Source organism: Rhinopithecus roxellana, chromosome 19 (assembly GCF_007565055.1).
Source record: "Rhinopithecus roxellana isolate Shanxi Qingling chromosome 19, ASM756505v1, whole genome shotgun sequence".
Classification (NCBI taxonomy): domain Eukaryota; kingdom Metazoa; phylum Chordata; class Mammalia; order Primates; family Cercopithecidae; genus Rhinopithecus; species Rhinopithecus roxellana.
In genome coordinates this window covers 948,980-962,223 of record NC_044567.1, presented here as the reverse complement: position 1 = coordinate 962,223, position 13,244 = coordinate 948,980, and the positions used below count along the sequence as shown (strand labels likewise).

At 45.7% G+C, this 13,244-nt stretch overlaps 1 protein-coding gene across 1 annotated transcript in view; it reads left to right on the top strand.

The window, feature by feature from the left end:
• Positions 1 to 13,244, top strand: part of DNAH9 (dynein axonemal heavy chain 9) — a 378,462-nt gene that overhangs the window by 329,920 nt on the left and 35,298 nt on the right. Inside the window, exons 62-65 of the mRNA XM_010376130.2 lie at positions 1,539 to 1,666; positions 7,852 to 8,079; positions 10,117 to 10,308; positions 12,014 to 12,205. Of these exons, the coding sequence (XP_010374432.2) occupies positions 1,539 to 1,666; positions 7,852 to 8,079; positions 10,117 to 10,308; positions 12,014 to 12,205 (740 nt within the window). The remainder of the gene's footprint in view (positions 1 to 1,538; positions 1,667 to 7,851; positions 8,080 to 10,116; positions 10,309 to 12,013; positions 12,206 to 13,244) is intronic.

The following is a 13,244-nucleotide window of genomic DNA, read 5'->3' as shown; positions in this document are numbered from 1 at the left end:
ATGAATTGTTTATCTCCCCACTTCCAAAGCTGACATCAAATGTTTTGCCAACTAGGATTTATAATTTAATAACGGTGTTTCTTGGGTTCATCTCAGTTAAGTCTCCAATATCTATTTCTTACTACAAAAAGCCATTGTCTTGCATTGTCCTGTACATTTCAATGACAGTCTATACATTTTTTATATTTAAAAGAAATGTTCAATATTAACACTTATTTCCAAAAATTTTCTTGCACACGTATCAAACTACATCTTCAGTTTTAGTTCCTCTGAAACTAAATTTTTTTTAAGTATGGATTTTTATTGTTCCTCTTTTTCAATTTCTCCCCTTTTGTCTACTTCACCTTGCTAGAAATGTTGCTTAGTGATTCCTTCATGGCATTATACATTTTTATGATTCTTGTATCTAAAGAATATTATGTAATTTGTCTACACTTTATTGGATTGTGCTAAGAGCTAATATTCTCCGTATTAGGATCATTTCTTTAGGGTTGTTTCCCTTGGGCTTGGAGAGCAGCTGAAGCCCACTGGCCTTGCTTCAGTGGTATGGCTGCCACGTTTGTGTGTATGGTTATCCCCTTCATCCATCGGCAACACCAGCAACCCTGACATACCTCCAACAGAAAACTCACACCTACACAACTAAACAGCTTTGTGTCTTGCCCCCTTTCACTCTTAATTCGTGCAAAATGATGAGATAACACTTTTCTATGTGTTGGGAATGATAGGAGAGGAAGTTAATAGGGCAAAAAGTACAGGAAGCCAGAACTACCTGAATCCTGCCCCTACTGGCCACACCTCCCAGTAAAGTTCCAGAGAAGACACAGTATTTATTCAGAGGACAAGGCAAGCCACAAAGGACCACACCCACATGCTTGCTACTCTTCCACCCTTCTCTCATCATCACTCCCTAGAATAGTGGATCAATGTCTGGTCTGCAGATAAGACACATAAAGAATAGCATCAGCAATCCTACTCCTCTTTGGGAATTAAGTGCAGAGGGTAAGAGTGAAGTGATTTTGGTCTGAACAAGTGCTTTCTCTTTGTTTTTGAGACAGAGTTTCGCTCTTGTTGCCCAAGCTGGAGTGCAATGGCATGATCTTGGCTCACTGCAACCTCTATCTCCTGGGTTCAAGTGATTCTCCTGCCTCAGCCTCCCGAGTAGCTGGGATTACAGGCGCCTCCCACCATGCCCAGCTAATTTTTTGTATTTTTAGTAGAGATGGGGTTTCACTGTGTTGGCCAGGCTGGTCTTGAACTCCTGACCTCAGGTCATCCACCCGCCTCAGCCTCCCAAAGTGCTAGGATTACAGGCATGAGCCACCACGCCCGGCTCAAGTGCTTCCTTTTATATGAGAACAAAAAGCTGGAAGAAGTAGCCTCCTGTGAAGGAAAAGGGTCAGTATATGAGGCTTGGGTTATAGATTTGGGCATGCCTGTGTTTGAGAGGTGATATGAGCGTGTGCATTTCTTTATGAACGTCAAACATCCATCATTAGACTCAAGAAATAATAACGACGACTCCATCCCCCTTTTAGGAAGAAAACTTGGATACACCTTCAACAATCAGAACTTTCACAACGTGTCTTTGGGGCAAGGACAGGAAGTGGTGGCTGAGGCTGCGCTGGACCTCGCTGCCAAGAAAGGTCACTGGGTTATTTTGCAGGTATGTTCCTCTACCCTGGTCTGTGTTATCTCGACCCATACTTGCCTCATGCCATGCTCACTGGGCGTCTCCATCCACTCTTAGCTTCTCCCCACCTGTCCTTTCACACTCTTGTCTCCTTCATTTCTTCATCTTCTCTCTTGCCAGTTCTCCTCACTCATATGTTCTCTTTCCCAGACCACATCCGGGAACAATCCTTCTCCCCTCACCTGCTCTGCCACTCTCTCTAGTTTAAATAGCTCTACTTATAAAAGGAACAGATTCCCACTATGATAGGCATTCAGGAAGTTAGCATTTACGTTGAAGGTCCTGGCAGCTGGATGCTTTCAACAGCTGGTTTCTTCCTGTGAATTTCATGGCACGTTCCTCTGCTGTGCCTTTCTGTTGGGCTGTGTGTCATATGCTGTTTGTCACGGGCATGACTAGGATATGGGAGCAACCTTAGCCTCTTCACTGACAGCTCATGTTGGTGTTTGGAAATCTGGAACCCCTACTACAGATAATTTCACCGAACAGTTACAAGGGAAAAAAGGCTACCTCTCTTCTATCAGAAGAGAGGGTTAAAGAATTTAGCCCTCTCTATTAACCCCTATTAAATTTTACTTAACCCCTATTAAATCATTTCATTTAACCAATTTTCATTTCAACAATTACTACTAACTCTTTTTTTTTTTTTTGAGATGGAGTCTTGCTGTGTTGCCAGGTTGGAGTGCAATGGCGCGATCCCGGCTCACTGCAACCTCCGCCTCCTGGGTTCAAGCGATTCTCCTGCCTCAGCCTCCTGAGGAGCTGGGATTACAGGAGCACACCATCACGCCCAGCTAATTTTTGTTTTTTTAGTAGAGACTAAGCCTGTTGGCCAGGCTTGTCTGGAACTCCAGACCTCAAGTGATCTACCTGCATCAGCCTCCCAAAGTGCTGGGATTACAGGCGTGAGCCACTGCACCCAGCCTAACTACTACTAACTCTTATATAGCATTTTACAGTACACAAAACCTTTTCAGATCCATCTATGAGGGCCTGCCTAATCCTCTTTTATGCCACTTGTATAGATGCTGGAGTTGTGGCAGAATGCATAGCTTGCTCCTCTTTTCTCCTAGAACATTTTGGAATCTTCTATTAGAGCTCCATTGCTATGTTGACATGATTTATTTTATGATGGTATTCTCCACTAAATTTTTTAGGTAAAGAGATGTTCCTTCTTTACCTTTTATCACCCGGAGCCTACTGCCTTGAACATAGCAGACACTGAAACAAAAAGCCGGTGGGTCAAGGAATCCATGAAGAAATTAAAGAAAGAATAAATGCAAACGCCAGTCACTCCCATTCTTCCTGGCTTTCACTGCCATGAACCTCCCCCATCTCCTGATTACTGGTGACATCACATCTTGCTGCTGGGTCTTTGTCCTTAATTATTCTATTATTTATTTGGAGCCTAGCAACTGAGAGATCTGCCCCTCCGGGGCCTCCTTTTCCAGAAACATCAGGAAGTTCAGGAGAAAAGTATTAAATAACAGCTGAGTTTCCTCCTTCCTCCCTCATGGGTCAGCACAGTGCTTGAAGATATGACCTCCCCACCCTCTCAGGCACATTTGCCAAGGGACCTCTCCAGACACCAGTGCTGGGAACCCAGGCACTTGTCATGGACATTAGAGTCTGTTTCTGAGACTGTGGTGCTGCCTCTGCTGCGCCCATTGCCCCCCAGCACCTACTGGCCTTGCAGGGCACCAAAATCTTGTACTGATGTGGTTGCTCGGAGCTCTCCAACACTGAACTCAGTATTCCCTCTTTATTTCCTGGTGATTGGACATTTCCAAAGGAAAATTGTGCCAAACAATCTGGAGGCCTGCCTTTCCCCCTGAATAAAGCATTGGAGCATTGAATAGACATAATCTGTCCAAACTGTACAGTGCTATCAGAAACAAAATATCCTCACTGGTTTGTGAAATCTCTTGTAGGAATCACAGCTACCTGGTTCTAAGAATTTCCTGACATACTGAACCAGACTGGACTGGAATCCTACCCAGCAATGTTTCCCGGCCTGTAAACCTGAGAGATTATCTGAAAAAAAAAAAAAAAAAAAAAAAAAGTGGGGGAGGAATACACTTAAATTCCTATTTTAAACATTGGAAAATACTACATACAAATTCCTTTTAAGGAATTTTTTTTTTTTTTTTTTGAGACAGAGTCTCACCCTGTCGCCCAGGCTGGATGGAGTGCAGTGGCGCCACCTCGGCTTGCTGCAAGCTCTGCCTCCTGGGTTCACGCCATTCTCCTGCCTCAGCCTACCAAGTAGCTGGGACTACAGGCACCCGCCACCATGCCTGGCTAATTTTTTGTATTTTTAGTAGAGACGGAGTTTCACCGTGTTAGCCAGGATGGTCTCGATCTCTTGACCCCGTGATCTGCCCGCCTCGGCCTCCCAAAGTGCTGGGAGTGCTCGGCCTCCCAAAGTACTGGTGTGAGCCACTGCACCCGGCAAGGATATTTTCAATGATATCAATAGGTTAATGGTTCTGAGAATCCTTTGGTATAGAAATCTTATTCCATCCAGTATTTCCCAAATTCCATTGAACACAGACCTTCTTTTTTTTTTTCTTCAACTTTTATTTTGAGTTCTGTGGTACATGTGCAGGATGTGCAGGTTTGTTCCATAGGTAAACGTGTGTGCCATGGTGGTTTGCTGCACAGATCAACCCATCACCTCGGTATTAAGCCCAGCCTCCATTAGCTGTTCTTCCTGATGCTCTCCCTCTCCCCACATCCCGCAAGAGGCCTCAGTGTGTTTGTTCCCTACCCCATGTGTCCATGTGTTCTCATTGTTCAGCTCCCACTTATAAGTGAGAACATGCAGTGTTTGGTTTTCTGTTCTCCCATTAGTTTGCTGAGGGTAACGCCTTCCAGCTCCATTCATTTCCCTGCAAAGGACATGATCTTGTTCCTTTTTATGGCTGCATAGTATTCCATGGTATATATGTGCCACATTTGCTTTATCTAGTCCATCATTGATGAGCATTTGGGTTGATTCCAAGTTTTTGCTACTGTGAATAGTGCTGCCATGAACATACGTATGCATGTATCTTTATAATAAAATGATTTCTAATCCTTTGGGCTTATACCCAGTAATGGGATTGGTGGGTCAAATGGTATTTCTGCTTCTATATCTTCCACAATGGTTGAACTAATTTACACTCCCACCAACAGCATAAAAGGGCTCCTTTTTCTCTGAACCTTACCAGCATCTGTTATTTCTTGACTTTTTAATAATCAGCATTCTGACTGGTGTGAGATGGTATCTAATTGTGGTTCTGATTTGCATTTCTGTAAGGATCAGCAATGTTGAGCTTCTTTTCAAATGTTTGTTGACCACGATGAATATCTTCTTTTGAGAAGTGTTAGTTCATGTTCTTTGCCCATTTTTTAATGAGGTTGTTTGTTTTTTGCTTGTAAATTTAAGTTCCTCATAGATTCTGGACATTGGACCTGTGTCAGATGGATAGATTGCAAAAATTTTCTCCCATTCCATAGGTTGTCTTTTCACTCTGATGGTAGTTTATTTTCCTGGGAAGAAGCTCTTTAGTTTAATTAGATCCCATTTGCTAATTTTTGCTTTTGTTGTAATTGCTTTTAGCATTTTTGTCATAAATTCTTTGCCCATGCCTATGTCCTGAATGATATTACCTAGATTTTATTCTAGGGTTTTTCTAGTTTTGGGTTTTACATTTAAGTCTTTAATCCATTTTGAGTTAATTTTTCTATAACATATAAAGAAGGACTCTAGTTTCAATTGTTTGCATATGGATAGCTAGTTCTCCCAGCACCATTTATTAAATAGGGAATCCTTTCACCATTGCTTGTTTTCGTCAGGTTTGTCGAAGATCAGATGGTTGTAGGTGTGCAGGAACACAGACGTTCTTTATGGATCTAACATCTTTTAACATCCCATGGAGCACTTTTGGGAAATGCTGCCTGAGGACCCTGACCCAGATGAGCTAGGGGTTCTATTCTGGGAGAGCTGGCTTCTCTGGTCCTCGGTGAGGGAGCAAGGCTCATAGTCTTCCCGCTCTTCCTTCCTGGCTGTAGGAGCTGTTAGGTGGTTTTCCCAACCCAAGCCCATCAACCCAGTGGGGCAGCCTCAAGGATCTCTGAATCCACCCCAGGGTTCTATACACAAGCAACAGACGTTCTTTCTGCCAGACCTGCCCAGTAGCAGAACTTGGAGTTTCGAAAGGAGGAGCCAAATTACCCACATGTGGGTTGCTGGTGATGCTGGCTACAAGGAACCCTGGATCTCAAGTAGCCCACTAAACACTCTGCTCCAATTGATTTGATTATAAGTAAATTCATTAATTTAACCAATTTTCATCTCAACAACTACTACTATCCCTTGCATCACATTTTATGGTACACAAAACCCTTTATTTTTATTTTTATTTTATTTATTTATTTTGTAGAGACCGGGTTTCACTGTGTTGGCCAGGCTGGTATCAAACTCCTGGCCTCAAGTAATCCACCCGCCTTGGCCTCCCAAAGTGCTGGGATTACAGATGTGAGCCACTGCACCCAGTCCTACAAACCCTTTCAAATCCATTTCTTTGGTTATCTGCAGCCACTCTGTGAAATAAGTATGGCAGATGTTATTGTTATTTCTCTTCTTATAGAAGAGAAGGCAGAACTCAAAGACCAAATTACTGTGGACCAAGTGCTGGGCTCAGCTCTGATCTGTGTATTTAAGGCTTTGCATGCTTACTTCCTCAAATATTTATCAAGGAGCTTTTATCTATTCATTATAATGAAACACATTGCAATGAAGCCAGGTGACTCTCCTAACTACAGTGAAAGGCGCATTCTGCAAAGCCGTGGTGAGAAACAAATGTAGGTTTTGATAGATAGACAGATAGCAATCAAATGTGGGGGGAGGAGACAGGCTCAAAGACCAGACGGAGGAGCTTGGGATTAGAGTAGAGAGCCTTGTACGGTCTTTGAGCAGCAGTGACTCAGTGTGTTTTAGGAAGATAAGTTTGGCAACAATTAACAGACTGGTTTGGAGAGTGGAGACAGAAGACTAAGGAAAGCTAGCTGGAAAGAGTTTAAATCAGTGCCTTTCAAATGTTAACGTGCGTACGAATTACCAGAGGATCTCATTAAAATGCGCTGATTCAGTAAGTTTGGGCGGAACCTAAGATTCTGCATTTCTAACTAGCTCCCAGGTACTGCCAGCAATGTAGATCCATGAGCTCCAATTTGTACCATCAAGGTTTCAAGTAATCTAGCTGTCGGGTAATGGGGAGTTAGACTTGGAACATTCCCATGTGTTACATTCTTTTTTATTATTTTTTTTATTTTTTATTTACTTATTTATCTATTTATTTTTGAGATGGAGTCTCGCTCTGTCGCCCAGGTTGGAGTGCAGTGGCGCCATCTCGGCTCACTGCAAGCTCCGCCTCCTGGGTTCCCGCCATTCTCCTGCCTGGGCCTCCGAAGTAGCTGGGTCTACAGGCGCCCGCCACTAGGCCAGGCTAATGTTTTGTATTTTTAGTAGAGACGGGGTTTCACCATGTTAGCCAGGATGGTCTCGATCTCTTGACCTCGTGATCCACCCGCCTCGGCCTCCCAAAGTGCTGGGATTGCAAGCGTGAGCCACCGTGCCCGGCCGTGTTACGCTCTTAAATTGTGGTCTCCGGACCAGCAGCATCTGCATCACCAGGGAGCTTGTTAGAAATGCACATTCTCAGACCCCATCCTGGACCTGCTGAATCTGAAACTCTGGGCTGGGGCACAAGAATCTGTGTTTTAAGAAGCGCTTCAGGTTATTCCCATGCACAGGCAAGTTTACAAACATTATGCTGGAAAGCCTTAGGCTAGCGAGGGATAGAGTTTAATTGCAGAATACTGGGAGGTCCTCACTACTGGGCATCCCAGAACTCTTTTCTACGATGTGGTTTAAGACACTTCTGCCTTTAAAAGTCATTGAGTTGCACAACATGTGAGTGCATGTAACGCCATTAACTGTACACTTAAAAAGGGTTTGAGGTGGTAAATTTTATGTTATCGCTTACCACAATTTTTTAAAATTATTTGATGCTAAGACCAGTCCCCACTCTGGCTGCCTTCCTGACAACTGTTTACTGCTAACAGAACTAAGCAGATGCCTGTATTGGCGGGGGCTCCTTCCTTCCCACTAGAACATTCACCTGGTGGCCAAGTGGCTCAGCACCCTGGAGAAGAAGCTGGAGGAGCACAGTGAGAACAGCCACCCAGAGTTCAGGGTCTTCATGAGTGCAGAGCCGGCACCCTCCCCTGAGAGCCACATCATCCCCCAGGGCATCCTGGAGAACTCCATTAAGATCACCAATGAGCCCCCCACGGGCATGCATGCCAACCTACACAAGGCCCTGGACAACTTCACTCAGGTACTGCCCCGGGAGGGAGGCAAAAATAACAGCCCACCTCGCAATCAGCTGATGCAAACTGGTTGGGGGAGAGCGTGCAACTCAGAAGGGAGTGGGGTGCTGGTTGGGCTATGGAGCAATGCTGATGTGGGTAAAATGTTCCCACCTGATACCCACTCAGGGCAACCCCACTCTCCATTGCCAGATAACCCCAGGGGAGTAGAGCTCAGGACATTTCTTTGGCAAGAGATGTGGGGAAGCCTTCTGCAAGTTTACTGTTACCTAATATTCCAAGATGAAGAAGGGTGCGTTGCTATAAATGTAATTGATAAGATACACTGGGTCACACACTGACGGGCTGTCTTCAGGCAAAGGGATGACACTGTCAATCAGATAATATCACTTGACATCTCCATGAATCTTGAGTATCAAGGGTTCAAAGAATCCAGGTGTCAGGTGGTGGGGATATGGATTTGAAATGTAACTGCATGTTAGACCCCTTCAAATATGGCCCCTGGACCAGCAGCAGCAGCATCACCTGGAAACTTGTTAGAAATGCAGATTTTTTTTTTTTTTTTTTTTGAGACGGAGTCTCTCTCTGTAGCCCAGGCTGGAGTGCAGTGGCACAACCTCAGTTCACTGCAAGCCTAAAGTAAGATGAAGACTGTAGTCCTGTGAAGGGACTACAGGCGCCCGCCACCACACCCGGCTAATATTTTGTATTTTTAATAGAGACGGGGTTTCACCGTGTTAGCCAGGATGGTCTCTGTCTCCTGACCTCGTGATCCGCCCGCCTCAGCCTCCCAAAGTGCTGGGATTACAGGCATGAGCCATCGTGCCTGGCCAGAAATGCAGATTTTTAGGCCCCAATCTGAAACTCTGGGCTGGGGCCCAGGAATCTGTTTTAATGAACCCTCCAGGAGATTCTTATACACAGTCAGGTTTGAGAACACTGTGCTCCAGAGAGACCCAGAATATGAAGGCATGGTGTTCAAATGCAGACCGCTACATTTCCATTACTGGGAATTCCAAGGCTTATGTTGTAGCGTATTTATTTAAAGCCAGGTCCAAGCCCATGGTGGCCAACTTTGTATATGAAGTTGCACTGTCAAAGTCTGCAGCTCAGGCTTCTTTCATCTTCTCAAGAAGGCACTATTTCTTGTTGGTTCTCTTTTGGGAGTTCCACCTCCCTGGGCAGGGGAGTACCCAAAGGCATGAATCGGAGCAGAGTGGGGGCCATAGGATCACCTTAAAAGTCCATCTGCCACACCACGCTTTGGTGGAATCTGAGGAGAGGGTTCCAGCAGCTGCTGGGGAGGTTTTCTTCTCGGTTGTCATCTTGTAATAGTACCAGTGCGTCTCAGGTTTCCCAGAAGCCCTGCTAGCTCACATGTGTCAGATGGGCCATTCAACAGGATGACTGTGCCAGCTAACTTTGGGGCCTGGTTTAAGCCTAAAGGAAGATGAAGACCATGTGGCAGTCAGAGTCTCAGAAGATTTTACTTACTGTGTGACACCCTCATAGTGTAGGAGTCCAGCAGCCCAACTCTGGGCGGGGGGGATGTTTCCACAAAGATTCGAGAAGCAAAATGCCTTCAGTCCCCTCTGTACTCTTTTTCCAAGCTTAACTCCCAGGCAGTGATTACACCTGCTAAGGTTCCACAACAGGCAAGAAAAGCATGGTAGGAAGGGAAGATATTGGAGGTGCTGCCATGGGATGTGCACCCACACCCCACACCCCGGTACACAACATTCTCATTGCATGTCACCCTGATCCCCATCAGCTACAGGAGTGAACCTTATTAGCACATTCATATGCACAAACTTGAACCCTAAACCAAACCCCATTATAACCTGAATCTAAACCTTAATTCAATGCTCAACTAAAGCCTGACCCCTCCACATGTTCCCCCCAGGCTGTAGTCTCACTGTAACTCAAACCCAAACCAGAATATATGGTAACATTTTCCAACACGAACCCTGATTGTAACCCCACCCTAGCCAGCCCCGTATAAGAGAAACTGTGTGTGAACATTCAAAGCGATGCTGTCATTTCAGGACACTCTGGAGATGTGTTCTCGGGAGACGGAGTTTAAGAGCATCCTCTTTGCTCTTTGTTACTTTCACGCCGTGGTGGCAGAAAGACGGAAATTTGGGCCCCAGGGATGGAATCGCTCGTACCCCTTTAACACTGGAGACCTCACTATCTCTGTGAACGTCCTCTACAACTTCCTGGAGGCCAACGCAAAGGTAAAGGCCATGGATGTTCAGGAACTAGCCAGGTTGGGAGAGGGTTAAAATTATTTGATTTTGAGGGGTGAATCAGAGGGGTCTAGGATGGGGCTTGAGAATGCGCATTTCTAACAAGCTCCCTGGTGATGCAGATGCTGCTGGTTCGGGGACCACAATTTAAGAGTGTAACCCATGGTCATGTTCCAACTCTCACTCCCCATTACCTGACAGCTAGATTATTTGAAGGCTTGATAGTACAAATCAGAGCTCATGAATCAACATCATTGGCAGTACCTGGGAGCTAGTTAGAAATGTAGAATCTTCGGTTCCGCCCAAACGTACTGAATCAGCGCATTTTAATGAGATTCTCTGGGAATTCGTATGCACGTTAAGGAGGGCCACCTCTCACGAGGATGATGCAGTACCATCCCACAGAAGGGGCATGTGCACACTGCAGGGCTGCGCCCCTCACAGCTGGGATGAGGCAGTGCCAACCCCAGGACTAGCCCAAAGGCTAAGGAGAGTGGAACTGTGAGGTGAGAGCCATGGATGCTCAGGATGTCTAACTAGAGACTCACACAGTGAGTCAGTCCCATGAGAGAGTGTCCCGGGCCCCACCAGACCACACCTGTGTCCTCACAGCATGGCAGGTAGGCTGTGGATCAGCAGGAAGAGACTTCACACTCGCCTGATGTAAGTTCCCAAACTGACGCTAACAATCACTGCTCTTCCAATTAAGGGAATATTCACCTCATCAACGTTATTCTAGTTCAGGAACCAAACACAGAGTCAGCAGGGCCACCACCTCTTCCTTGTGAGGAAAATGAACCAGGCCCAGATGCCCTGAGAAATCCTTCTGTCTCCGGCCCTTGGGCCTGGGAAGCCCACGCCTCTCAACAGTGTTCTTTCATTGCTGGCTTTCCTCCAGTGACCTCCCTCCCTAAGTTTCACACCAATGAACTTTTGAGCTTTGTTTATTCACTTTGAACTTTCAAAGGAGACAGTTAATCTTGCCATTAAAGGCAGAAAATTAGAAAAGTACTCTGGTCCTCACTTTTCTCCTTTTGACATTCACCTATTTAAATTGCTTCTAGGTAGAGCCAGTCTTCATTTTCACAGTTAATGATCATGAAAGAGGGAAGGCATATGTATATATGTGGGGCGTGAGGTTGGTATCTTTCCTCTCTTCACTCTTTGATGTAATTATTCAAGCTTTTTTCTCTCTCTCTCTCTTTTTTTTTTGAGACGGGGTTTCGCTCTTGTTGCCCAGGCTGCAGTGCAATGGCGCGTCCTCGGCTCACCACAACTTCTGCTTACCAGGTTTAAGTGATTCTCCTGCCTCAGCCTCCTGAGTATCTGAGATTACAGGCATGCGCCACCACGCCCGGCTAATTTTGTATTTTTAGTAAAGACGGGGTTTCTCCATGTTGGTCAGGCTGGTCTTGAACTCCCAACCTCAGGTGATCCACCTGCCTCGGCCTCCCAAAGTGCTGGGATTACAGGCGTGAGCCACTGCACCCAGCCTTCTTCAAGCTTTTAATGAACTCCCCAAACACCCCTAACCCTGCTGGGCACTGGGAGTGTGAAGATAAATAAGACATCACTCTCAATCTCAAGAAGCATCCCCTCTCATGACTTTCTGTGCTGCCCAGATGGCAGGCCAGCCCCAACGCCTGTGTGGAGGTCTTCCTTCCTTCCTCTCTTTCTTCCCCCCATCACTCAGGTCCCCTATGATGATTTACGCTACCTTTTTGGAGAGATCATGTATGGAGGCCATATCACAGATGACTGGGACAGAAGGCTCTGCAGAACCTACCTGGAGGAATTCATTCGACCAGAAATGTTAGAAGGAGAACTGTCTTTGGCCCCAGGGTTCCCACTCCCAGGCAACATGGACTACAATGGTTATCATCAGGTGAGGCTCTGCTCTGTGCTTCTGATGGTGTGAGGGTGCTCACAGGGACCTGGGTGCTCCTCCCACACTGACCTGAACCACCAGGGAAGCTTCTGCTGGGCCGTCACCATGGCTGCCGGCAGGGGCCAGGACAGAAGGGCTTAGACAGCTGAGCTCATGTCAAATCTGGTCCTATGCCCCAAGCCTGCCCTGTTTAAGTTGAGAGATACGGGATTTCTAGCCTCAAATTAATCATCAAATGGAGCCTTTGGAGAGCTTTCCATTCTTGATGTTTGCTTCAGTCATTCTATGTGTGGTATTTTCTACAGATAACATCTGGGACAGTTATTTGGTTGTTTTCAGTTGGGATGTTGACAAAGCCATTTGTCATGAAGCAAAATTTCAGGCAAGACCTTAGCCAACTTTTGGTAAAGTTTCTGTCAGTGATTCTAAATATCCCTGGAGGAGAATGATCTTGTGCTAGGATCACTCAGATCACTCACCCCTCCCACTCCCTGCTGGTGGCTGTGGGCACAGGCACATACCACATCCGTATGCCACAGTCAGCATTCTCATGAAGGTTTTCTTTTTTTTTTCTTTTTTGGGACCAAGTCTTGCTCTGTCACCCAGGCTGGAGTGCAGTGGTGAGATCTTAGCTCACTGCAACCTCCACTTCCCGGGTTCAATCTATTCTCCCTGCCTGAGCCTCCTGAGTAGCTGGAATTACAGGCGCCTGCCACCACACCCGGCTAATTTTTGTGTTTTTTAGTGGAGATGGGGTTTCATCATGTTGGCCAGGCTGGTCTTGAACTCCTGACCTCAGGTGATCCACCTGCCTCGGCCTCCCAAAATGCTGAGATTACAGGCGTGAGCCACCGTGCCCAGCCTCATGGAGGTTTTCTTACTATTACTTCGGTCTTTTATGTTACTGTTACCACAGCTATGTTTAAAGTATTCATCTTAGCCTATTTCACCTACCATGGAAAACATTCCGAAAGATATTTTTTAACAGTTTTTATTGGTAGGCTTTTGAACAGGCCTAGAAAAACTCTTGAATATA